General features: G+C 38.9%; 2 protein-coding genes across 2 annotated transcripts; one reads left to right on the top strand and one right to left on the bottom strand.

Annotated features, from left to right (window-relative positions):
- The first annotated feature begins 43 nt into the window (after positions 1–43).
- MRPS18C (mitochondrial ribosomal protein S18C) lies at positions 44–12157 on the top strand. The gene is made up of 6 exons (XM_034431148.3): positions 44–220; positions 7696–7754; positions 8665–8748; positions 10931–10988; positions 11681–11740; positions 11820–12157. The coding sequence occupies exons 1-6, from the start codon at positions 121–123 to the stop codon at positions 11894–11896; spliced, it is 438 nt and encodes a 145-aa protein (XP_034287039.2). The 5' UTR covers positions 44–120; the 3' UTR covers positions 11897–12157.
- ABRAXAS1 (abraxas 1, BRCA1 A complex subunit) lies at positions 10855–27937 on the bottom strand. Its single transcript, XM_034431147.3, has 9 exons — positions 27761–27937; positions 23922–24012; positions 23002–23038; positions 22153–22219; positions 19702–19895; positions 17818–17937; positions 17266–17350; positions 15643–15754; positions 10855–13055 (listed from the first exon to the last, which is right to left on the bottom strand). The coding sequence occupies exons 1-9, from the start codon at positions 27845–27847 to the stop codon at positions 12670–12672; spliced, it is 1179 nt and encodes a 392-aa protein (XP_034287038.1). The 5' UTR covers positions 27848–27937; the 3' UTR covers positions 10855–12669.

Here is a 27937-nt window from a genome sequence, read left to right on the forward strand (position 1 = left end):
CCAACGGCCAACAGAGGCGCGAAAGCTTTTCTTTCCTCAAAGCCGGACGTGTTGTGAGGGGGACTGGATTGGATGTTACTCTCCTAACCTCGGAACTACCGGAAGGGGAAAAAAAGAAAGATGGCTGCCGTGGTAAACTTGATTTCTTCTCCCAAGATTTCGGGGAGATTTTATTATCTCTTCGCCGCTGTAAGAAACGGAAGGTGTGCGCCTGGCCCGGGTAAGCGAAAAACAACCCTGCGGAACCTGCGAGGAAGATCATGATAATCTTTTCCCATGTGGTTGAGCCATTAACTTAGGACAGGATAGGATAGAACAGGGGTCTCCAACCTTGGCCACTTTAAGACGTGTGGACTTCAACTCCCAGAATTCCTCAGCCAGGTTTGCTGGCTGAGGAATTCTGGGAGTTGAAGTCCACGAGTCTTAAAGTGGCCAAGGTTGGAGACTCCTGGGATAGAAGAACGAAAGTGTTGCAATATTTTTAGGATCAGACTCAATAATAAAAATGAGAGTTAGAGTTTCAAATATATTTCTCTTTAATTATAGTAGGCATTCTATATTCACTGAATATTCACAGATAGAAGCAAAGAAAATGGTGAAGGTGGCTCCTTATATATACAAAGGGTGGAGCCAAGAGTGGGAGTGGTGAATTATGAATACATTAAGAAACAAAGAATAAGTTAACCCCTGATACCCCATATATACATTATTTACACAATAGGGAATAAGGCATTTACATCTGACAAATCCCCCTCTAAATGCCGGTTCGCTATACAACACCAATTACATTCAGATTCAGGACAATATAAGACATACAATTTGGAAGTTAAGTATTTGTGCTGTTTAGAAGGTAAAGGCTTCGTCAATATGTCAGCTAATTGTTCAGAGGTATCGCAATGCACTGCTTTGATAAATCCATCTTGAGATAATTGTCTCACATGCTTAAATTTTATATCTATATGCCTGGATCTTTGACCAATGGCATCGGATCTAGATATTTCAATGGCCGCTTTATTGTCTTCATGCATAACAAAAGGCAAAGCAGGTTTTTTCCAAACATCTGAAATTAAATCATTAAACCATACAAGGTTATTTGCAGCTTTGGATAAACAAACATATTCCGCTTCTGTGGTTGAAGTGGCTACCAGTTCTTGTTTACCAGTGTACCAGTAAACTGGACAGTCATTTAACAGAAAAATATAACCAGAAGTACTTTTTCTGCATGATGTATCTCCAGCCCAATCCGCATCTGCGTAACATGTAAGTCTTGGTTCTTTATTATCACTAGGCTCTAATACTAGACAAAAGTCTAATGTACTTTTCAGATATCTTAAAATTCTTTTGACAGCTTCCCAGTGATACATTGTTGGTTTACTAACGTGCCTTGATAATAAATTGAGTGGTAATGCAATATCTGGCCTGGTCCAATTAGATATATAAAGAAGTGAACCTATGACTGATCTATAAAATGTATTATCCTTGAATTCAGGGGAAGATTCATCAGTATTTCTAAGGAAATCAGTTTGCATAGGAGTGTCACAGGGTTTGGCATTGTTTAAATTGCATTTGTTTAGAAGTTCAATAATCTTATCTTTCTGAGTAAGTTTGAATCCCCTTCTAGTTTTGTTAATTTGTACACCAAGGTATTTGTTTACTTTACCTAGAGATTTCAACGAGAAATGTTCATTTAACTTATTTACAAAGATTTCTCTTTTCTCTCTGTGTTTTCCTATATATAAAATATCATCTACATAAATCAATACGAACTCGACGTGATCATCACTCTTTTTGACAAAGAAACAGTTATCAGCAGTGGTAGCGTTGAAATCCATGGTCTTAAGTACTTTTACCAAGCAATCGTACCATCTTTTGCCAGATTGCTTTAATCCGTATAAACTCTTGTTCAATAGCCAAATTTCATTTTTGTTGGTGTATTGACTGTGAGGTGCTCTTACGTATATTTCCTTATCTAGTTTTGCGTGTAGGTACGCAGTCTGTATGTCATACTGAAATACATCAAGATTGAGTGTGGATGCTACTACTAGAGCTGTTTTAACACTCTCTGTTCTTACTGTGGGGGAGTATGTGTCAGTATAGTCCTCCGGATATTTTTGTGCATAACCTTGTGCAACCAATCTAGCTTTGTATAAGGTATTGCCTCCTTCTAGATTCTTAATTTTATAAATCCACCTGGTACCAATAATTGTTTTATCTTTGGGTGCAATCGCAGGTGTGAATACATTTAATTCTTGCAAACTCTCCATCTCTTTTTTCATAGCTAGTTCCCATTTTTCTTTTTCTTCACGAGGTAGTTTTAATACTTCCTCATATGTATTAGGTGTTATTTGTTCACTATCCATATGCATTATGTAATCTTTGTATTTATTTGGTATTTGATTTCTGTTGTTCCTAATAGCTCTTTCTGGTTTGCTATGGTAGTCATGCAAATATCTTGCTTCCTTTTTTGTTAATGTGTCTGTCTTTATTTTGTGTTGACTATTTGTCCATGTTTTGGTTTTGCTTTTATTTTTGTTAATATTTTGATTTTCTATCGTCCCTTCCTCACGAGATTTGGTATCCTTGCATTTATTCGGAAATATTTCATTAAGATGTAATTTAGACCAGTTGGCCTGTTCATGGAACACAGCTGTTCTGGAAACTATAAATTTATTATTATTATCAATGAATCTGTACCCTTTGGTGCCAGTTTCATATCCCATAAATCTTAATCTTCTGGATACGTTTTCTCCCTTTCTTCTCAATTGTTTGGGTATGTGTACGTCTGCAGTGACCCCAAATATGTGCATGTGTGCTAATTTTGGTTTCCTATTATACATCACCTCATATGGTGTCTTATTCACAATACTGGACCAGGTTCTATTTTGAGTGTAATTTGAATAATGTAGGGCTTCTGACCAAAATTGTTTGCCTAAACCAGCATCCTCTAATGTGCATCTAATCATGGTTTGTAATGTGGAATTTTTTCTCTCTGCAATCCCGTTTTGGAACGCAGAAAATGGACTAGACGTGTAATGTAGCATTCCTCTATCCTTTAACCATTGAGAGAATTCTTTAGACATGAATTCACATCCCCTATCTGTCATAATTTGTTTTATTCTGATATTATGTTGTGTTTCTATGCGTTTGTAAAATTCCTTAAATTTTTGAAAGGTTTCATCCTTGTGTTTTAATGTGTAAACAAAACCATAGCGACTGTAATCGTCTACTATTGTTAGGAAGTAACGTTTTCTATAAGTGATTGATGGAGTTAATGGACCAACTAAGTCCATGTGTACTAAGTCAAAAATTTTGTTAGTTGATCTGGTGGATTTTTTTGGCCTGGGACTAGTTTTTAATTTAGTAGATTTACATACTGAGCATTCCAAATAATTTTCACAATTTTTTATTTTGACACCTTCTGCGTGTTCAGTCATTTTTTGTACTACAGGAAAACTTGCATGTCCTAACTTCCTATGTAAGATATGAGCACACTCGTCATGAATTGGTTTACCTATTTTTGGTTTCTTCTCATTGTGTGTATCTGTGTGATCATGAGATATTTTACATTCATCATTGTCACTGTTACTAATATTTTCATCATCTGCCTCAATGCAATCTTCCATATTTGAATCAATGTTATGTAACCATCTTTCTTTTGTTATCAGATAGGGTAGGCCTCCTTTAATCATCACAGTGCCTACATTTGTTTTATTCTTCTCTAAAGTTGCTTTTCCCTTTGAGAAAACTATATTGATGTCAGAATCTCTGCTTAATTTTATGACACTTAGTATGTTATGAGGTATTTCTGGTATTAACAATACCCCCTCTATTTTTCCTAGACCAGGCAAGGTCACATTCCCTCTGCCTAATACTTGAACTTTTTCTTGATTAGCTACCTTTATTACAAACTTATCTTCTGTAAATGAAGACAATATATTTTTGTTATTAGTGGTGTGATTAGTTGCTCCAGAATCAATAAGCCAATTATTGTTCTCATTTGGTTGCGTTTTAGTGCTATCTTGTTTATTTAGTCCATTCAGTGAACCAGATTTTCTCTCTTTTGAATTTTCTCTGCCCCCTCTACTTTCTCTGTAATTTGGTGGGCTTCTATATTTATGTCTATCTGTGGAAGACTGTCTATAATTGTATTTATCCCTATATTCTGACCTATGTCTTTCCTTTGAAATTTTGGGGCAATCTCTTCTATTGTGTTCTCTGGACCCACAATTGTGGCATTTAAAAGTTTCATTATATTTTTCTTGGAAAGCTACCTTCCTAAAAGGTTTGTGTTCTGTGTGATTGCTATAACAATTTTTTCTTGAATTGTCTTCTGCTATCAATTTGTTAGACAGACTTTCTATTGACAAATATCCTAGATTGATGGTGTCTAAGTGTGACATAAAACTATCCCATGATGAATCAAGTGAGTTGATAATAACACTTTTCATTGTTTGATCTGAAATCACTTCCCCCCTCAAATGCAGCTCAGCTCTTATTTTGTTTAAAGATATTAAATGCTCACTTATGGAAACCCCTGGTTTTACTCTGGAAGAAAAGAAGTCCTTAGACATTCTTGTGGTGGTAGCTACACTATCGCTGTGAAACAAATTAAACATGCATTGAATTATTTCTGAAACAGTTAGATTTGGTTTGATGCTATGATACATTGCAGGAGACACGCTAGATATTATTAAGAAAAATGCCTTATGGTGTAAACAATCTATTTTTAAAGTCCAAGGTCTTCTTGGGGGACTAGTGATAAAAAATAGTAAATTTTCTTTCATAAAGACAACCTGTAGCTGTTGATACCATTCTTGTAAATTAATGCCATCAACCCTAAGTTTTGGGAAGTCACTGGGTAAGTTACCCACATTATTTTGTCCATTACTTACAACCTGAGGTAGTCCGTGGTCTCGCAAGTGTAGGAAATTGCAAAACGGCATGGGAATGCTCGCAACGAGTCTGCGCGGTTCTCTGGCCAGTTCAAGTCTTTCCGGACCGTCTACGTAGTTTCGCACATGCGCGTTGTTCATTTCTTCTTTGACGTCGTCGTGGAAGGTTCTCTCCATTGTAGCTCGCTCGCTCCGTTCCTCTTCAGACGAGTCGGTCTCTGGCTCGGTCTTAGGAGTCCTGATGGCGGCGGTTGTTCTTCTCTTTCTTTTGGGTGCGTTGGCACTTGCTTCGGTCTGCGGTGTAGGGCGGAATCGACATGGCTCTCTGGGCTCGGGCGTCGTCGTCCTCGAAGTCAGGATGGGAGCGTGCAGGTCTTGAAGTATCGGCTTGTTCGCTTGCTTCTTCGTTGGCGCTTTGGAAATTTTTAATTTTGGCCCGAATGCAGCAAAAAGCGTCTTCATTGCTGACTTTACTTGGGATTTCGTTAAGTCGTTTTCATTTTCTGATTCTGGCTCTTCCGAAGAGTTTGAATCCTCCTTTTCACTTTCGTTGTCTGATAACGTTTTTCGCGCCAGAAATTTTGAACTGAGCATTTTGATTGGCTCTGCTTCGCTTACTTTGGAGGCTTGTTGAAACCAAGATGGCTGCCATTCAAAATTTCGCGCGGGATCACATCTTTTCTTTTTCATAACGACTTTCTCTGTAGTCATCTCACTCACGGTTTTTTGGTCTTTGGGTTTCTCTTTAGTGATGTTTTTCTCTCTCGCTGCTCCGCTGTTCTTCAGCATTTCTTGGAGGTTCGCGACGAGGCTTTCATCATTCTTCTGGCTTTTTAAAAGCTTCAGTATCTCTGACCTGAGTTCGTTATTTTCTATTTCGATTTCCTCCTGGCCATCATTTTCATTTATTAGTTCTTCTTCTTCAGTGGTGTATTCTTCGGATTCTCTCGAAATCGCGTTTGTGAATTCGTTGATTATTTCTTGTTCAGTTTCTATTTCTTTGCTGTAGGCCCTGGTGTTGGGCCTATCTTTCTTAGACATTTTTATTTATTTATTGAGTCAATTAACCATCCTCTGCTACCAGTTTGTTGCAATATTTTTAGGATCAGACTCAATAATAAAAATGAGAGTTAGAGTTTCAAATATATTTCTCTTTAATTATAGTAGGCATTCTATATTCACTGAATATTCACAGATAGAAGCAAAGAAAATGGTGAAGGTGGCTCCTTATATATACAAAGGGTGGAGCCAAGAGTGGGAGTGGTGAATTATGAATACATTAAGAAACAAAGAATAAGTTAACCCCTGATACCCCATATATACATTATTTACACAATAGGGAATAAGGCATTTACATCTGACAGAAAGAATTCAGGCATTTGAGCGATGTGGTTTTAATGGGCAACCACATCAAAACGTGGCTTTGTCCATTAAAACGAAAGAACCTCAACAACGGAATTGTCTCTCCAGAGAAGCATAACTAGCTCTCACATTAGCATGTATAGCGCCACTTTTCTATTTTTTTCAGGCTTTTTAATCGGCCTTATTATTTTGAATGACCACCGTGGCAAGCAGTCATTTTCATTTTGTATAGTATTTCATTTTAATGTGTATATATAGTTATTAAAGTGTACCTTTTTATTGCAGACTGCCCAGAGACCATAGGCTATTGGGCAATTTAAATTTTTTTTAAAAAAAATAATTACAGATACCCTAAGTAAAAAAGGGCCAAATGTGAATTTTGGGAATTAATGCATCAAAATGACACCTGTTACAATTATCTAGTTTGGATGTTATGAGCCTTTGCGGGAGGCATACCTTGCAGTAGAATAATAAAATAGCTTTTGTTGTTAATAGGCTTTGTAAATATGGTCTGCTGTGCAGTTTACATTATACTCTTTTCTCTGTCCCTCCACAGCTTTTTCTTTTTAACATGACGTACCTTGGATTGATCCAGAAGGGCTGTTTTTATGGTCTTTCACATACTATTATTTTTCAACCATATTGTTTAGTTACCATTTTTAAATGGCTACTACAACACAGTCATTAATTTGTCCATAAAAGCAGTGGTGGGATTAAATAATTTAACAACCGGTTCTCTACCCTAATGATTTCTTCCAACAACCAGTTCACCAAACTGCTCAGAAAGTTAACAACCGGTTCTCCCGAAGTGGTGCGAACTGGCAGAATCCCACCACTGCATAAAACCTATTAGTAACTTTTTTTTTTGGAAGCCTAATATGAAGTAAACTCTGCTGCTATTCCTGGAGGAACAGACACAAACTTCTCTACACTTAGTATTGAAATGTAAGCTTTGCAAAATCTTAGGCTAGTTTTTAAAAGTTGCCTTCTGACTATCAGCTTTACTGGAGAGAATTAGATCATACTCTATGAGCTTGGTATCTGTAGTGAGGACAGCTATCAAGTCTTCCTCCATCAGTTTGTATCTTTTTAATAATGCTTCTGGAGGGAATTTCTCCCAATATGGCTGGGAGCAAGCAAGCCAGAGAAGCCTACTTCTCTGGTAGGCTTCTTACTTATTTGCAGGCTATTCTTCCACTGGCTTGCATGGGGTTGCTTTTTGTTTATGGTAGCTATCCATATGATTAAATGCAAACCTGAGCTGTCAGCATTTTTGCTAGTTTCAAATACATCATTCATGCGTCCATCTCAGTTTTTTTATATTGATGACAAGAAGGTCAAAAAGGAAAAAGATCTTCAGGAAGTCAGCTATTTCTGTTCAGTTCTTTATTTGGCTGGTTAGTATCTTTTAACAGGTTTGTACTTTTGTATTTCTTTTCAGGTAGATCATGGAAACGAGAGAGTAGTTCACATGAACAGGAATCCAATCAAGAAGATATGGTAAGATCTTACTATAACATACTTAAACTCCATGGATTGTTAAATAATTGACACAGAATGTCAGAATATAGTGAATACAGTAAAGTACTTGTAATATGTGTAATTAATTTTAAAAAAGAAAGAAATCTGGTTGCACTTTCCATAACTCATAGAGACCAATATAAAATATCTACAAATAAAATGGGGATGTTTCTAATTTCTTCCAATAAAATTGTGAAAAGTTGATCCTAAATTTAAAGTGATATTACAGATAAGCGCATTGAAAAAGAACATATAGGACATTATAGTTACACCAGTTTGCAACCTCAATATTGTGTCATTAAAAAAAGGTAAAGTTCCCCTCGCACATAGGTGCTAGTCATTCCTGACTCTAGGGGGCGGTGCTCATCTCCGTTTCAAAGCTGAAGAGCCAGCGCTGTCTGAAGATGTCTCTGTGGTCATGTGGCCAGCATGACTAAACACCAAAGGCGCACAGAATGCTGTTACCTTCTCACCAAAGGTGGTCCCTATTTTTTTACTTGCATTTTTTTTACGTGCTTTCCAACTGCTAGGTTGGCAGAAGCTGGGAGAAGTAATGGGAGCTCACCCCGTTACGTGGCACTAGAGATTTGAACTGCTGAACTGCCGACCTTTCAATAGACAAGCTCAGCTTCTTAGCCACTGAACCACTGCAACCCACTATTGTGTCATTACAGCCAATCTAAATAAATAAATAAATAAATAAATAAAATATAAATAAAATAAAGTAAAGTAAAACTAAAAAAAGTAGTTTTAGCCCTCTTGTGGATTTTATTTCCTGGTTTGGTCCATCTAATTGGGCTGACAGAGTTTATGCAAAAAGATGCCCTCCTTGATGAAGGACTTCAGGAAGAGCTAAAAAAAACCCCAACTAAAATTCCTGTCGTTTCAGCCTGTTTCAATGGAAAACCCCTACAAGGAGCCTCCTAAAAAGTGTGTCTTGTGCGGTGTAACAATTGACTACAAGAATGTACAGGTAAATTAATAACTTAAGAACTTGATGTTGTGTTATGTTACAACACAAACAGCAGAAATTGTTTCAAGATTCTGTTGGCCTAGATACCAGAAGACGGGGAGTTCTAGACCTCTGGTAGGAATGAAATGAATGGCTGGGTGACTTTGGGCCAGTCACTTTATCTCTTCTGGAACCCACCAACTGAAATGACCTGGCCGACGGGGTCCCTAGTATGCCCCTTCTGCTGGTGTGTGGGATGGGCTAATCACATCGGGATGAGCTGGTTTCTCAGGTGACTTGGATCCATACCACCAAGATCTTTAAAAGTGACAACCAGCACCTTGAATTGGACCCAGAAGCAAATTGGCAACCTGTACAGCTCGCAAAACAATGGTATAACATGGGCCGTTGTAGCCTCTCCCCTCCCGCCCCCAAAACTGCCCATGCAGCTGTGTTCTACACCAGCTGAAATTTTCTGGATACGCTTCATGTTTTATTTTATTCATTTTTTATTCAGGGGGTGCCTTGCTTTCTTTTGTCTGTTTGCAATTGTTTTAATTTAGTATTATATTTTGTAAGCAGCCCAGGGTATGTTGCAGTTGATATAATAAATTTAAATAATTAAAAAAAAACCTATTTAAATCTAAGTACAAGTGAAAAATGAAGAAAGGCAAATCTTGTATTGTTGTAGCGTAACAAATACAGGCGGGCCTTGCTTAACAACCAATGGCTCAGTGAACATTTGAAGTTAAGACAGATCTCCCCAGTTAGTTATAACTTATAACCTGTTTTTTTATGTTCTAACTGCTGCACACACTCATCTGCATACACAGCCCAGTCACGTGATTGCAATTTTCTACAATTTTTGCCAGTTTCCAGCATTTACTTCCAGTTTCTGGCAAAAATTTCCCACTGGTGAAAAAGAGATTGCTTAACAACCACAGCATTCACCTAATGACTGCTGCAAAAAAGGACATAGTATCGAGTGTGGTCATGTGGCGACCCATTTAATAACTGCCATAGCTCAATTATTGTTGTACCTTTCTTGCTGGCTAGATGTAGCGACTCTTAAGGCTTGTAGCAATGTGAACCCACTTTCTTACTATTAAGAAATAGCTTGACAATTTTTGCTTAATCAGAAAACTATGGTTAAAAAGATGGAATATGTGACCCTGCTCCCAACTCGTGTATCTAGTTTGATAGGCTGCATTTTACCCACAACAAACCTCTATGCTACAATCGACCACGGTGTTCCAAATCAAACTGCATATTTTAATTACACAGGTAAATAGTTATTGTGTATACCATGGCCATCCAGAGTAACTAACAGAGAGGTGTTAAATAGTATAAAATCAGATACATTACTGGAGGATAAAATCATAAGACTACGTCTGATTTACTTTGGCTATGTCATGAGTGGAGAAGGGAATGATGCTAGGTATGATTAGGGTAGGGGTATCAAACGAGGCCTGGGGTCTGGATGTGGCCCCTCGGGTACTTAGACCTGGCCTGCAGGGCTGCCCTGGAAATAGTGAAGGACCAGCCTGCGGTGTTTCTGCCAGCCAAAACGGAGCTCACAAGAGTTCTAGGAGGCCATCCCATCCAATCCAGGAGGCCACATATGGTCCCCCCCCAACCCCCCGAGCTCAGTTTTCTCTGGCTGAGGATTGCAGGAGGCTGTCCCAACTGAAAACGGAACTTGGGAACCCGTTTTCACTGGCAGAGTGCTCTGGCCACCACAGGCGCCCCCGACACAAGTGATATCATGCTGGCCATGCCCCCTTGCCCCTCACCCCCCCCCCAAGGTCAAACACAACCCTGATGCAGCCCTCAATGAAATCGAGTTTGACACCCCTAGGTTAGGGGAACAAGAAGGGGCAAGCAAAGAACCCGCTGGCTTGATAACATCAAAACCGATTCAAAGAGAAACTATCCAACAACTGAAAGAATTTGTGCTGGACAGGGTAGCATGGAGAGCACTTGCTTATAAAGCTGTCAAGAATCAGACATGACTAAATGGTTAAAACAACCAAACGTTATGGTTTTAGATTTTCAAATAAAATATGATTTTACACCAATGCACTCATTTTGTTTAAACAACTATGAAATATTATCCAATTGCAAATATTTGCTACCCAAAGTATTTTATTTAAAATTTTTCTTTTACTGCTTTGAAGACTGAACCAACTTATTTCTCCAACAGCTTTTATCACAGTTTATTTCACCATACACCGGTCGCATACTTGGTAGTCATATAACAGGTATGTACAAAAAACAATTTTAGCAGAATTATATCTACTCATCTCCAGACCAAATTGTGAAATACCATTCAGTACTTTTAACATAAGAATTTTAAATCGTTGATACTCATTCTGAGTTATTCTGGCCCAAGTACTGTATTTTTCGGAATATAAGACGCACCTCCACCCCCAAAAAAGGGGGTGAAAATTTAGGTGCGTCTTATACACCAAATGTAGCCCTGCCCACCCACTGGCCCCCACCTCCCAGCAATTTATCTCCTTGCAGCAAGAAAAAACAGCTCACTTCAGCGCAGCTTAATTAGCACAAGTTGATTGGATCAGCCTCCTGACTCTCAGCTGTTTTGCGTGGGCCTCTGCTGCTTGCTGCAAGGAGGTAAATTGCTGGGAGCAGATTTTTTTTTTTCCTTGTGCTAATCAAGCTATGCTGAAAACAAAAATGAAAGTAAAGCAGGCTATTTGCTGCAACAAGGCAAAATTGCTGGAAAGCAGAGGTAGATTTCTTTTTCTTGTTTTCCTCACCAAAAAAGGTAGGTGTGTCTTATACTCCAAAAAATACGGTACATGCTTTCTAAAATAAGAAAGTAAAAAAGTTACTTAAAATAATTTTAATTTTTTTAAAACAAAGGCTCAAATGAAATTGAGCAATTAGTATTTTTGAAATGTATTTTGAAATGACTTTGTTTGCTTCTTAGGCTTATGTACAAAGAAACAAAAAGAAATGGGAAGAGCCATTAGAAGAGCCCATTGCAAGGGTAATTATTATAAAATACTCATACCTTTGGATGATTTATAAAAACATTTTGTTTTTAAAACCTAATTATTCTTTTACAGGATTTATGTCGATTATGCACAAGGACCCGATGTTTCGCAACGACCCCAAAATATGTAATATTAAATATCCAGAATAAATTGTATCAATTATGCCTAGCCTATTTTTGTAATTAGACTATGTTTATTATTAGAATGTTAATTAATGAGCTATCAATATGTCCATGATGAGAATATTATTTCATTCATTCTGATGACAAATTGATCATCAACTATAGCATTGTCAGGAGAGAATGTGTCTTTGTAGTAAATATGTTTGCTTCAACTTGTATGCGGTCTTTTGGACTTATCAGAATGCAGTTGTTTAAGATGCAGCATAAATAAATCTTTTTATCTACTGACACTGTATTCTTACTTTGAATTAGCATCTCTTGGACATTTTAGCTGAAATACGTAATAAGGTTGTAGAAATTCGAAGTATTAAAACAATGTAAAGCGGTAATTGTGAACGGAATTCATAGATTGGTCTTTTTCACTAAAGTGTTTGATTCTGGGATCAATGTTCCATTTCAAAACCAGCTTTGCTATTTAAAGGAAGTACCATTGCATTCTTAATAAAGTTCTTATTAAAAAGAACAGGTAGGTTCTTGGTCTTTGCCGTTTTCTGATATACCCTCTAAGAGAGTAAGCAATTTAAGATTTAGTGATGAAAAGCAACCTGAACCTTTGTCCATGTTGTACGAATGATGCCGATTTAAAAGGGTTGAGGTTTTATTTCCAAAACGTTGCCTCAAGTATTCCACGTATTAATGAAGTGTGCTGATAACACCAGCAGCACCAGAGGTGAGAATAACAACTACTAAAATCCTTTGCCACTGGAAGGGATTAAAGAGTTGAGGACAGCATGAGCCCATCAAGGTGTCACATCTTCGGTTGCATTGCTGTTGGTCGTAACATTTAATTCTTGGTCATTGTTTTCCTGGTCTTCTTGAAATAGTTTTTGATTAAGGTGGAAAGAGCGCAGTCTTTTGCATGCCTTTGGCCCACTTGCGTTCACAGTGGCTTTTCGCTTCGACGCCTGCCTCGTTTCAGTTTCAGGGAAATTACTTTCTTTGATCATTAAAGTTAATTGGTCCATGATTTGGATGTTGTGATCAGCAGTGCATCCCTGCTTAGAAATCTGCCTTCCTTTCAACGTAACCGTGCTTGTCTGCAGCCCAGAATTTGGGAAAAAGTGCTGCAAAGCTTGACAGAGAAAAATATTCTCTTTTGGCTCATCTGAGTAATTTCTAGCCTTTCCTAAGAAGAAAAGAGAAAGGGGGAGGGGGGGGGGAGAATCAGATTAGAAGATATTTTCATTAGATGGAAAGACCATAGCAGTAGGCTGAATATATCAACTGAAAAGCAGTTTTTTTTTTCCCTTGTAGGGAAACAATTTATATTAGATGCCCAAATAAGAATATAAGGTATTTAGCAGTGATGGAGAACCTATGGCACGCGTGCCGGAAGTGGCACGCAGAACCATCTCTCCGGGCACACCAGCCATTGCCCGTTGCTCTTCCAGATTGCGGTGCACACATGCACGCCAGTCAGCTGGTCTTCGCAAATGGGTGCGCTGGAAACCGGAAGAGCAGCTCCCTGGTGTGCGTGCACGCGCTGGGAAGCTGAGCTTCTGGTTTCTGGCACTCCCGTGCGTGCGCACCGGGTAACTACTCTTCCGGTTTCCAGTGCTCCCCTGCGTGTGCTCCTGTTTTGGCACTCGGTGCCAAAAAGGATTGCCAACACTGGTATATAGTATCAAGGGATTTCAGAGAAAGCTATTTTTTATTTAGTGAGGGAATGTAGCTCTCCTGAATTTTTTCCAACTGACTTGGAATACTGTAGTTTCCTCATTAGTTGGCAAGACAGGAATTGTCATTAAATTTTTCAACAATTGACTACAATTTTAAAATGCTGCAGAAATTGCCAAACCAATTTCAACATTTTAAAGTATTTTTCTACTTTCCTTAACAAACTAGATTTTATTTTAAATCACTTTTTCTGATTACATGTAATAAGTAGCTAAAGAATGAAATCTTTCTTTATTTTTCTGCCTGGCTATACACTACAGCGCCTACAATATACCACCCCTTGGTTTCTTTACATATATACAACACATGTATGCACATACAAATCCATGTATCATTTGTAAAATCCTTTATTATTGGATAAGAAGGGAAAATCATTGTTTTTGGTTTTTTGTAACAGTTACTTGTAACATAAATGGATGTTTGTGACAGCCCCCTGACATACCTATTAAATGCCAAGTTTAAACCATGGATGGAGATGTATAAATTAAATGGAAATTATGGCATGCACCCAGTGGTGAAATGTAAAATTTGTTACTACTGGTTCTGTGGTCGTGGCTTGGTGGGGGGTAATATGACTGAGTGGGCATGGAGGTTGTAAAAAAAGAGGTTGAAAAGGTTGTAAAAAAAAAAACGCTTTTAAAGCCTCTGACGATCCCAGCTGACTTGCCTGATCGGCAGAGGCTTTTTTTCCTTTTAAAAACATTTTTTCTATAACCTCTTCGGCCCAAGTGGTTGTAGAAAAGATCCTTTTAAAAGTCTCTGTGATCATCAGAGGCTTTTTTTTTTACTTTTAAAAGCATTTTTTCGGCTAAAGAGGTTGTAGAAAAAATGCTTTTAAAAATTAAAAAAAAAAGCCTCTGATGATTGCGCGGCTCAGCTGGGCAACGGGGTGGGGTGGGGGGCAGGGATTTTTGCTACCGATTCTCCGAACCACCCACCTCCATCGCTACCGGATTGGGCGATCCGGTCCGAACCGGGAGCATTTCACCCCTGCATGCACCATGATCCTCTCTATAAGCCACCTTTTGCTAGTTACAGGTAGTCCTCAACGCATGACCAGTCACTTAGTGATAGTTCAAAGTTACGATAGACTTCCCCAAAAAGTACTTGTGACCTGGTTCTGAGGTCCTGTGGTCACATCACTATATTTATGTTGCTTGGCAACTAGCCTGAATTTATGGCCATTTGAAATGTATCTATGTGGCCACGATTTAGGACATTTTTGCTCAAAACCAGCTTTTACTTTCAAATTTTGGCAAAAATACTCCATAGTGAACAAATAGGTTTGCTTAAATACCATGATGTGGCATTTGCTTAATAAGCACTGCAAAAAAGGATACAGTCATGTGATGACTCGTTTTACAACTATCATGACTGATTTCTGTAACAGGCAAGCTTCATTACAGTTGTAAGATGAGAATTACCTGTACTGTCTTGGATCTGGTTTGGCAAAATGGCTGGGGCATAATTAAGAGAGCAGGTAAAGAAATTTGGGAAAGGGTAGGTTATTGTCTGATCCCAATTCTCATGCAAGGAATGCACCAAGCAAGTTCAGACACATGAAGCATTTGTGGTTGACTATATTAAAGGTTTATCTGTGCTCTAGCCATTTATTCTCTATGTTCACTTTTCTCATGAGAACAAACATGACAAAATGACCCAGAACTTTCACGCATTTAAGTTATTTTGTCAGATAACCTACAACAATGAACTTTTATAAACATTGGTATATGCAGCATTTATCTGTATGCATAAAAACAAAACCAGCTGGAGAGCTCAATTTATGAACCAGCTTACTAAAATGGTTATTTTCACAGTCTTTGGAAGTACTTTATTTACTATCAAATAATTTTTTAAAATTACAGCTTGTCCATGTTTTGCTGAGAAAAATAAGGGAGATAAGTATGCAGGTCTTTTATAGCAAAACCAATAATGTAATAACAACCAATTAAGAAAATTTTCTATACAATAAACTTGTAGTATGTTTTAAGGGCCTGAAGGACTTTAGCTTTTTTAGCCACAATAAGCTACCTTACCTGTAGTTTTCTTTTGTTCTTTTTTGCTTCTTACTTCTTGTCTCAGCTGATCTATTTGTGATAATAGATTCTCTACTGATTTTTCACTATCCACTACTTTACTGCACAGGTTCTAGAAGAAGAGAAAAAGAACACCTCTATGGAATGCAAGGTTTTTTATCAGCAATCAAAACATGTTTAAGGGTAGCTTTCTAATTTAATTTAATTTAATTAATTCAATTTATATGCCGCCCCACTCCGAAGACTCAGGGCGGCTCACAATACATTTAAAAAATCATTATAAAAAACATTTAAAAATTAAAAACATTAAAAACTCATTCACGCCATTCACGGCCGGATCTCGCCAGATCACAAGAGCGAGATCAACGGCCCCAGACCTGCCGGAAAAGCCAGGTCTTCACCGCCTTTCGGAAGGCCAATAGGGTGGGGATGGTCCGGACCTCAGGAGGTAACTGGTTCCAGAGAGCTGGGGCAGCCACAGAGAAGGCCCTCCCCTGCGGGCCCGCCAGCCGGCATTGTTTAGCTGACGGGACCCGGAGGAGACCAACTCTGTGGGATCTTACCGGTGGCTGGGAGCTATGCAGCAGAAGGCGGTCTCGAAGATAACCTGGACCTAAGCCGTGTAGGGCTTTAAAGGTAATAACCAACACCTTGAATTGTGACCGGAGACCAATAGGGAGCCAGTGCAGCTCGCGGAGAATTGGTGTAATGTGGGTGTATCTAGGTGCACCCACGACAGCTCGCGCGGCTGTGTTCTGGACCAACTGTACTCTCCGAACACTTTTCAAGGATAGCCCCATGTAGAACGCGTTGCAATAATCTAACCGTGAGATGACAAGGGCATGAGTGACTGAGGAGAGCCCCCTGACCCAAGTAGGGTCGCAATTGGTGCACCAGGCGAACCTAGTTGGTGCACTAGTTCTTACATTACCCTAATTCCTATATTCTTCATAGGAATGCGCAATCATTTTAGCCTTGGAGGCTGCACAACTACCACAATTTGTGTAAATTATGGTGGTGTTTTTGCACGATGGCTGTATTTTCAAAAATAATGCCATATAGATAGTTTTTGACTTATGTTTGTAATGGAACTTGCCAATTATGGTCATAAGTCATGATAGTTGTAAAACACGACCGGCTTGTTTTTAATTATCTTTTTTTGTAGTGGTCATTAAGCAAGCCCATTGTTTTGGCTATGGGTGGTTTTGCTGGAGACCAGAAATAAATATTGATTTTCAGCAAAAAATAAAAATAAAAATAATAATAATCGTAATTTAAGGTCATGTGACTACAGGATCCTGTAACTGGAAGTAAATGTGGGCTGATTGCCAAGTGCCCAAATTATAGTCAGGTGACTGTGGGGGGAGTGGCCACTGGAGCTGAGTCATGAGTACATATTGAGGGGGATCCGTTGTAACCTTGAATGACTGCTAAGCAACTGGTTGTAAGTCGAGGATGACCTGAACCTGGCAAAAGTTCTAATAGATGTATTTGGATCTTTCCTAGACTACGATATCCTAATAAGTAATATTTTCCTGAATATTTATTTGAGATGTATTAACAATTGTGTTTCAAATTTTCCACCGCTACTTAAAAGTCACAAAATAGGTATTCATAACTTACCTTTAGTTCTGTCTGCAAAGTAGAATACATTTCGTTTATCTTATGAACCTCTTTTAGAGACCCATCTTCATTAAAGAATTCTGACCTTTGATACAAAAAAAACAAAACAAAACCATAGCATGTACTATTTTTATCTTATTTCCAGAAAATACAGTACTGAAATGTAGATATTTCAAAATCTAATCATACAGACTAACAAACCTTTATTTGAAACAAGAAAATGCCATCAGGTGCTTTCGAAATAGACAAGTTTATTTTGTAAAGATATTGCTAATTGACATTCAGGTTAAAAACAAAAACAGTTAAAGGCTATCGCGTCAACATAACAAAAGTTAAGACAAATAGTAATCATTTCAAACATCCAACAGTATCAGCCATATAGAGTCAAAATTCCAGCAGTCTTAAGCAACTTTTATCAGTGTTTTAAAATTATGTATTCAATATAATATAATAGAAATACCTTTCTATATATAAACTTGCCACCGTTAGAGACCCGTAATCTGAAGTATAACTGAGAATACCATGCAAAATAGGAGAAGGCTGTTTTCCTACCTGTGTTCTGCCATCACTTTACCAAGCCCCGAAGAGATACAGGAACCAGATACAGTTCGATAACCTTGTTGTTCTCCCATTCCTAGATTGGCTACAACTACTGGCACTTTCTGAAAAAGCCTACAGAAAACCCAAGTACATAATTAGAAATACTGGAGATTTTATTTTCTGTTGCATATGACAAATGTGCAATTTGTTAATTGTCTCCAAGAACCATAGGATTTTTGCAAACTCATTTATTTATTTATTTATTTATTTATTTATTTATTTATTTATTTATTTATTTATTTATTTATTTATTTATTTATTTTCAGATTTCTATACCGCCCTTCTCCTTTCGGACTCAGGGCGGTGAACAGCCAAGATAAAACATTTATACACAAAAGTTAAAATAGATTTAAAATAATTAAATAAATTTGGCCCGTAATTTAAAACATTTCAATTTAAAATCCATATCAAATTCTAAAACCAACCATAAAATCAGGACAGCCCGGCTAACTGAAAAAAATAGGTTTTTAGGGCCCAACGAAAAGTCCGGAGGTCGGAGATCACTCGTATCTCTGGGGGTAGATTGTTCCAGAGGGTAGGTGCCACCACAGAGAAGGCTCTTCCCCTGGGGGTCGCCAGCCGACATTGTCTGGCCGACGGCACCCTGAGGAGGCCCTCTCTGTGGGAGCGAACTGGCCGGTGGGTTTTCCACCTTTGGAGACCAAAACTTTTCTTTTTTTTGCATAGCAACGGAAGTAGTGGTTGCTCTTATGACCATGGCAAGAGGCCATACGAGGCCTCTGGGAAACTTTGATATCGAGAAGGCTGGGAAATTCTGGGAGTTGAAGTCCACAAGTCTTAAAAAGTTGCCAAGTTTAGAGACCCCTGTTATAGACGGATAAAATAACTTACAGGCTTTATTTACAGTTTTAATTTTTGTAAGAATCAGTTGGTTAATGTTGCCAGAGATGATAAAAGTAAAATATGAAAGTTTTAACTGAAATGAATAATTTCTGCTATAATAAACTGTTTCAATTTTCAAACGGAATGCATAGAACATGGGTATCAAACTGGATTTTTTCGATGGCTGGATCAGCATTGTAGTTCTCCTCCATGGGCCAGCAGGGGGAGGCAGCGGGAGGGACACAGGCTGGACGTCTCCTCTAGCACCCTGCCCGCCAAAACGGGGCGTGAGGGGGGGAGGCTGTGCGTGGCTCCCTCTGCCGTTTTTAGCCTGAATGGCCTCCTGCAGCATTTTACTGGCCAAAACAGGGTGCGGGGAGTCATGTGCAGCCTCCCCTCGTGCCTCATTTTCACCCTCCATGGCCTCCTGCAGCACTCTGCTGGCTGAAAACGGGGCGCCACGCAGCCCGTTTTTGGCTGGCAGAATGCTGCAGGAGGTCGGGAAGGCCGAAAATGGGCGGGGGAGGGGGCATACGGCTTGTTTTGGCCGGCAGAGGCACCGTGGGCCGGTCCTTTCATATGTTCAGGGCGGATTTAAGCACCCCACGGGCCTTGACTTTGACATAGAATCCAAGTTATTTTGGGGGGTGGGTGGGGTGGGCTTTGAGTCAGTCTTGATTCCTGGAAATTGTCTGGATAACTTTGTCGTTTTCTTGGCAAGATTTTCAGAAGTGTTCTGCCTTGTCTTCTTAGGGCTGAGAGAGAGTGACTGGCACCAAAGTCACCCACCTGGCTTTGTGCCTAAGGCAGGACTAAAACTCAAACTCTCCCAGTTTCTAGCCTAGTGCTCTAACCACTGCACTGATCTAGTCCTCTTACCTTGAGTTACACGGTATTAATGCCAGATCATGCTATTGTATCGGAAGATGCTATTTCTGACCAGAATGAATAAGGAACTGAATGAAAAGAAATTGTGCAAGATTTGTTACTTACGTCTCTTGTGGCTTATGCAAGGCATATTCGAGTTTGTAAGTGGATGAGCTTGAAGAGGTTACGTTGGAAGTGAGTAACAGAAACACAAGATCCTGATTTGATAAGTGTGATTTTAAGTGCTGGTGAAGAAGCTGTTCTCTGAACGTCATTGTCTGGTCAGTATTACGCCTGAGCTTGTACCAACCAATCACATTCTGGAAAAGAAAGGGCATTCTTTAAAAAAAAAAAAAAGGCTACGTAGAAATGTGTTATTACTTTCAAAGAGAACATGATGAAAAAGAACTGTGATTAACATTTTAATCCACGAGTCACTACAATAACTAATACAGCTGGGATAAATGAGTTCCAGTAATTATATCTAACCCAGGGGTCAGCAACCTGTGGCTCCCTGTCGGGTGATCCCACCACTGGCTGGCCCCACCCCTCGCCCTCCCCTCCCAGTCACTCTTCGCCTGGCCTGAGAAGGTAAGGGCGACGGCGAGGGGTGGGAGAAGCAGCCAGGGCAGAGACAGGGAGATATGGAGAAAGGGGGAAAGAGACATAAAGAGATATAGAGAGAGAGGGAGGGGGGAGAGAAGGAGGGAGGGGGAAAGAGAGAGATGTCAAAAGGATTTTGTGGTTCCCGGTGTTTTTTAACAACTGGTTCTCTGCCCTAATGACCAGCTGGGTAGGCGTGGCTAGGGGGGTCATCATGTGACCAGTAGAACTGAGTGACATAAAGTTGGCCACGCCCAGGTTTTGTGGCTCCCGGTGTTTTCTTTTCTATGGGAAACAGGTCCAAATGGCTCTTTGAGTATTTAAGGTTGCAGACCCCTGATCTAACCCAATCTTTCAAAGAAATTCACAAACGTTACTGGCTTTGAAAATGTATTTATTTATCTAGTTTCATATTTATATTTTGCAATTGAGTATGTATGTATGTATGTTTTCTTTCAATCTATTTACCGGTATATAGCTACTTATCTTTCAACAGGGATTCTGCATCTAACATATAATCTAAACTCAAAATCCAAAATGAACAAGAGAGTAAAACCTAATGGCTAATAAGTTTCAAAACAATTTGTTGCATCATTTAAGGAACTGACTCACATTTACTGACTCCAGCTTTTATGCCTGCCTTTATTTTAAGCCTGGTTATAATTTCTAATTATGTTTAACAATACTTATTTCAAGGACACCGTTTTGCTTTTATGCATATACATTTTAACTTAACTTCTAACTGAAGAATGCTAAAAAAGAAAAAAATATATGTATGTATGTATGTATGTATGTATAGGACAAAAATTCAGCCAAAGGAATATAATGATTATAATGGATAACAAGTTTGTGTCAACTCTCGAAACGACTCTAGCTGAAACCATACTCTACTTGGCTTCGTTTCTAAGTTGCCATGTATGGTGTGTGTGTGTGTGTGTGTGTATGTGGACAGGATGTGAAGAATGTAGAATATTTTCCTCTACAGTGCCAGACGTAACAGCAATAAGGCTCATGAGAACCAAGGTCAGCTGAACCTGCCCTAGCAATGGCAGGAGGGAATGATGAGAAGGTCATTGCCTGCTTGGTTGGTTAATGTGACTTGTGACACCAGGCAGGTGGACAATATCTATTCCTTAATTATACCAAAGCGCGGGAATTGTTCAGAGTTGGTTTCACATTTGAATGTGTATCCAATAAACAGGATGATCTTTGAGAAAAGCCACAGCCTCCGAGTCTTGAATTGACTGGGAGCATTACTCGGAACTATGACAGCTTGTACAAGTATACAATCTAGGGAGTACATTGCTTAGTCCGTGTTAATTCAGAAGCATTTAAATACAGGTCGTTCTCGACTTAAAACTGTTTGTTTATTGACCATTTGAAGTTACAATGGCAGTGGAAAAAGTGAATGTTTTGCAGCACCCCTATGGTCATGTGATTAAAATTTGGGCATTTGGCAACTGGTTCACATTTATGATGGTTACAGTATCCTAGGCTCATATCATCCCCTTTTGCGACTTTCTGACAAGCAAAGTCAATGGGGAAGCCAGACTTATTTAACAACCGTGTTACTAACTTAACAACTGCAATGGTTCGCTTAACGTGTGGCAAGAAAGGTCATAAAATCGGGCAAAACTCACTCAACAACTCTCTTAAGCAGCAACAGAAATTTTAGGCTCAATTGTGGTTGTAAGTCGAGGACTACCAGTATGATCCATAATCAAAGTACAAAAATTCTGACAGTGGTGTCAAATATAATTCCTTTTTGAGGAAATTTGTACAAATAGACCTATTATCTGCAAATTTAGGCATATATATCTGGGAACAAGTCCTACCAACCTTGCTGAGACATTACTTATAAACTCATAATCAAATTACATCTATTAATCAAACTATGGAGAACTGGGGATGAGTTTAAATAAAAATGTTTCTGAATATGCTCATGCAATACTATTAAATTTAAATACAAAATACCTTTTTGCACCCTGACAATATTTTCTTCAACATTGGTTTATTCAGTTCTCCAGCTGCATTGTAAAAGCTAAAAATGATGAAATGGGAAGGAACAGAAATACTGAGTTAAATATATCTGCAGTTAGTATTGTTTCTAGTCATTTTTAATTTTTTCCCCCTGAGGATTTCATAGGAAATAAAAAAATAACACAGAAATCAAAAGTTTTGGCCTTGGGAAGTAGACAACAAGAAGAATAAATGTTCCTTCTCCCAACAAAATTATTGAATTACAATTTGGTTTGGCGACAGTAAAATCTGAGCTGTATGTATGTGTTTCTGTGGTTGATTTGCAAAGAGATAAGGGCCAATATCATAAAATAACCAGTCGAAATGTTTAACGTCATTGAAAAATAATAAATTGAAAAATAATAAATTGACTATTGACTACATTGCAATCATTTGCTATGATTAATACGCTATTCCAAGAATATACCCATAGGTTCTATAAAACTCTTTACAATGTAGTCAATAGTCAATTTATTATTTTTCAATGTAACATTAAGATGATTAAAAAAAATTTAAGTGGAACTCACAACCATATAAAACTCACATTACTCTCAATCAAGTTTATATTGGAATAATCTACAGGGCTACAGTTTCCTTTCTTGACATTTCTGTTTTAGGGTCACATTAAATGGATATGAAGCTCTCAGTGAAAACAGATGCTGTCATTTAATTCTTCCGTGAACTTCTTGAGACTATCCTGCAGATACGATTCTAATTCACAATCACAGCTAATTCCACCCTCCTGCACTTCTAAAATGTATCACCTTATGTTTTATAAAAAGATATACAATTTATTTTACCTACCTGAAGAGTTGATAACATGGAATGTGCTTTTGTATATCTGAAATAAAGTAAGATATTATATTACTTCTTCCAGAAAGTGTAATGTAGACATGCTTGTGATATGTTCTTTTATTTAAAATAAAAGTTATGTATTATTCAATACATGGCTTTATATTATAATCATATGAGATTTGTAAATCCTGGAAAAATCACTTAATGTAGTATTTCATGCAACACCATTCAGTTTTTCTATCACTTTAGTTTATCTGCACTTAAAAGTGCAGATGAGCTAAAAATCATATTGTCAAGAAGCTTTGGAATGACAGCATGAAGCTGGGTTTTTCGAACATTAAAATTAATTTTAAAAATTAATGATAATCGACATTTATGGGATTAGTGGCAAATTTTAAAGGCTTGAACAGTTTTTCATAGTGTAGAACAAACCCATTTGTATCCTTGCTTTTTATAGTTCTTACGAAGCAGGGAAATTAAAGATCTTTTCGAATAATTTCAGAAATGGGAGGAAGATGTAGGAAATTATATGTGATGGAAAATATTACTGTGTTCCATTTTGTTCCTTCTGAAAACTACGTTAAAATAGCACATATTCCCGTTTTATTGGTACTACATATCGATTGTATGGTCTTAGAAATCTCAGAAGGCAGATGGTAGTGATAGTGGGAAACCTTGCAAAAACCTATTCAGGTGTGCAAAATCTTTCATTCACATGTGACAAAACATCTATCTGAGCCACCCTTCTGCCCTAAATAAAATGGACCCTTCCAAGCTTGCAACAGTGATATTTCAAGCTAAAGACTACACTAAAATGCTGGAAAGTTTTTGCACTTTGAAATCAGGTGTTCCCCAAAGTTTTATGCCTGAAATTATTCAAAAAGGAATTATTTTGCACCTCTTTTCTTTATTTAAATCGGTGAACTTACCAATTGTATACACAACCTCAACATCATCCATCTGAGAGTCGGTAATGCTGTTTTTGGCTTCACCTTTCACATCTCCAAGAAGAAAACCTTCCTGTGAGCAAAATAAAAACATGTGTCAAACTAAGACTGTATTAGAAAATCCCAAGATTTAAATGCAAATGTAAGTCTAGATTTTTTTTTTGTTTTTTTGGGAAAATGCTGAAGAGACGACTTAAAAGACAATGCTCTGTTGTAGAATAGCAAATTGCTAACTTTCAAAAAGATGGCACATATTTTTTCTAAGTGTCTCTATTACTTCATTTTTATTCCTCTTGACATGAAATTGGGAGCAAGGGTTAACCTATTTTATGCATGTATGGGTTTGAGAACCAAGCAATTGAAATGAGGATTCATTAGCAGATATTGGTTAATAATTATATTTTTTTTGAAAGAAAACATTGCTTTATTTAATACAGAAAAATACATGTCACTCAATATGAATACACAAATAATTCATTTAAAAGCAATATAGTTCAGAATAAATGCCGTCATCAAATATAAATTCTTAATCTTACCCAATATTTGAAAGTTTCCTTCATGCAGGAGATGCAATATCTATCACAGGTACAGTTAATCCTTGATTTATGATTGGTTGCTTAGCAACAGTTCAAAGTTATGATGTACCCCCAAAAGTTAGTTATGACAGATTTCTAACAGCTGCACATGCATCTTTGTGGTCAAATTACTGTATTTCAGGTGCTCGGCAACAAATTCACCTTTATTTACAACATTTCTGGACAGTTTCCAGTTTTTTCGTCCAGTTTTCAGGAAAAAAAAAAAACTCGGCCATAATACATTGATTCACTGAACGTCCGCTGCAAATAAAATGTTAAAATTGGGTCCGGTCATGTAAATGCTTCAACTTATGACTGTCATAATTTAGGATGGAAATTCTGGATAACATTCAGTTATAAGTCAAGGACTACTTGTATTCATAATCAATCGACCATCTTATATTGTTTTCATCAAGTAGTCTACAATGGGTTGTAGTTAATACAAGTTGAGAAACAAAAACAAAAAAAATCTTAACTTTTGCAAACTAACCAGTGGGTGATATCTGACAGTGTGTTCCTTATGCAGGTAGTCCTCAATTTACAACAGTTCATTTAGTGTCTGCTCAAAGTTACAACATCATTTTAAAAAAGGGGACATTGATGTTTTTCACACTTAGGACCGTTTTAGCATGATCACGTGATCATGCTAAATAAAATTAATAATAATAACAATAATAATAATAATAATAATAATAATAATAATAATAATAATAATAATAATAATAATGCTAAAATCACATGATCATTCGGATATGTGACAACTGACTCACATTTATGTCCCGGGGTCACGTGATCCCCTTTTGCAACTTTCTGACAAGCCAAGTCAAGGAGGAAACCAGATTCACTTAACAACCATGTTACTAATTTAACAGCTGCAGTGATTCACTTAACAAATGTGGCCAGAAAAATCGTAAAATGGGTCAAAAGCTCACTTAATGAATTTCTCACTGAACAACATAAATTTTGGGGCTCGATTGTGGTTGTGAGTTGAGGACTACCTGTAGGCTCACTTGGTCCAAGCATCCTTTTTCTAAGGTCTTCCCTGCCAGCCTTGCTGTATGGATCAACTATAAATGCCCAACACTTTAATTCATTCTATTTTGTTTTAAAGGTAAAGGTTCCCCTCACACATATGTGCTAGTTGTTCCCAACTCTAAAGGGCAGTGCTCATTTCTGTTTCAAAGCCGAAGAGCCAGCGCTGTCCAAAGACGTCTCCGTGGTCATGTGGCCGGCATGACTAAACGCCAAAGGCGCATGGAACGCTGTTACCTTCCCACCAAAGGTGGTCCCTATTTTTCTACTTGCATTTTTTACATGCTTTCAAACTGCTAGGTTGGCAGAAGCTGGGACAAGTAACAGGAGCTCACCCCGTTACGTGGCACTAGGGATTCGAACCCACTGAACTGCCAACCTTTCTATCGACAAGCTCAGCATCTTAACCTTGCTGCGTCCCCTTGCTTTACATTGTTTTACATACCCCAAATTTACAGGACAGGATCATCCGCATATATTCTTCAGCTCTGTGCAAATCAAGCTTTTGTGAGGTGGGGGGAAGACTGACATATATAGGGCCCCAGCTAGGAAAGCTGGGGGACTCACCGAAGCCTTGGTATGGCATTGCATTACTTCCTCTCGAAGTAACTGTAACAGAGTTGGAAGGGACCTTGGAGGTCATCTAATCCAACCCCCCTACTCAGGCTTTCAGGAAACTTTATACTATTTCAGACAAATGGTTGTCCAATCTCTTCTTAAAAACTTCCAGTGTTGGGAGCATTCACAACTTCTGGAGGCAAGTTGTTCCATTGATTAATTGTCAGGAAATTTCAGAAATTTCTCCTGCTCATGCAGGAGACCTATACTGCAAATGAAGCAGTCAAAAGTCAATGAAACAAAAGAGTTTCTTCAGTGGGAAGACTTTGCGCTGGGGGAGGCTGCTTTTGAGGAGATTGTGCAGAAACGGAGAGGCTCACATTGAAAATCAAACAGAAAGAAGCCACAGAATATTTTTCAAACATGGAACTTATTTTACCAATGGTTGGGGAGTAAGGAAGGGAATCTGTATTGTTAAGCAACTTAAAATACCCAGACCACACGATGTTTGTTAAACACTAAGACGTGCAATAAATAGAAAATTAAATACAATTGATTGAAAAAAGTCCATGAAATAAATCCCGTCTCTTCAGCGGGAAGAGTTTGCGCCGGCGGAGGCTGTCCATCAGCAGCGTTTGAAGGCGAGGGAAATTCAAAATAACACCGCAACGCAGCAGCCACCGAGAACCACACAGACAACTTAACAGTTTGCTCACAAAGGGGAGATCTATTAAGATATTAACTATTAATATCTATTAACAGGGATGCCACGTGCGGGGCACGAATCAAATCCTCCACGGGGTCGGAAATCCCCGCGCAAGATTTTCCGCCAACTGTTGCAAAGAAATCAATCCCCGGGTCTGTTTTGCAGCAACTCTCGGTTGGGAGAGTTCGGGTGTTTGCAAAAAAGCAAAAAAACAAACTCCTCCAGGATTTCCAGCCAGGGCGCCAAACCTTTAAACAAGCACTTGTATTTAGAGTGTGGAAACATTGAGAGGATCTTGCATTTAAAAAAAAAAAAAAAAAAAAAAGCAAGCGGATCCCTTGTTCAAATCCACGGGAATGAATTGTGGGGGGAGAAGGACTGCGCCAAGCGCGCGGGCGCGCTCCTTCCCGCCTACCGCGCGGGGTTGTTGTGGGAAACCCATTAGTAAGGAAAGGATTCCCCCCCTCCCCGTTTTGGAGCTTCTGGAGGAGGAAAAAGAAGCTGAAGTCCACCATTTGGCCCCCTCACTCCTCCAAAATAGTCGGGGGTGGGGTGGGGTGGAACCACAATGTTTTGGGGAGAAATGCCGGCGGGGTGATAATTTGGCTCCAGGCGAAATGAAACTGAAACTAAACCTTCCCCAAGGAAGGAAGGAAGGCAACGCGCGCTGCCCCCGTTGGAAAGGCTTTCTTTGGAGGCGTCTCTCCAAACAAAAACAACAACAACAACAAAACCCAACAACCGCGGGGCGAGGCGGGTCGGTCTCCTGCGTGAGCAGGGAGGGGGGGAGGTTGGACTAGATGACCTCCAAGGTCCCTTCCAACTCTTGTTACTGTTACTTCGGGGCGCGGCGGGACCCCGATTTGAGGCGTAGGCGCGCGCGGGCGCGCGCAAGGCAACCTCTCCAAGCGCGGCGCGGCCCCCCCCCCCTTTTTTTTTTTTAAACCTACCGAATCCGAGTCGGTGCTGAGGTGGTGGAAAGCGAGGGCGCCGAAGAGGAAGCCCGGCAGCAACGCCGTCGTGGTCTCCCCCTCCATCCCCGGCGAGCCGCCTTTCTCCCCCCCAACCCCGCCACCCCCGGGTCGGAGGAGGAGGAGGAGGGCTTCGCTGGGAGGAAGGACGGAGCA

The sequence above is a fragment of the Pantherophis guttatus genome, chromosome 8 (genome assembly GCF_059756535.1).
Source record: "Pantherophis guttatus breed Tessera chromosome 8, ASM5975653v1, whole genome shotgun sequence".
Classification (NCBI taxonomy): domain Eukaryota; kingdom Metazoa; phylum Chordata; class Lepidosauria; order Squamata; family Colubridae; genus Pantherophis; species Pantherophis guttatus.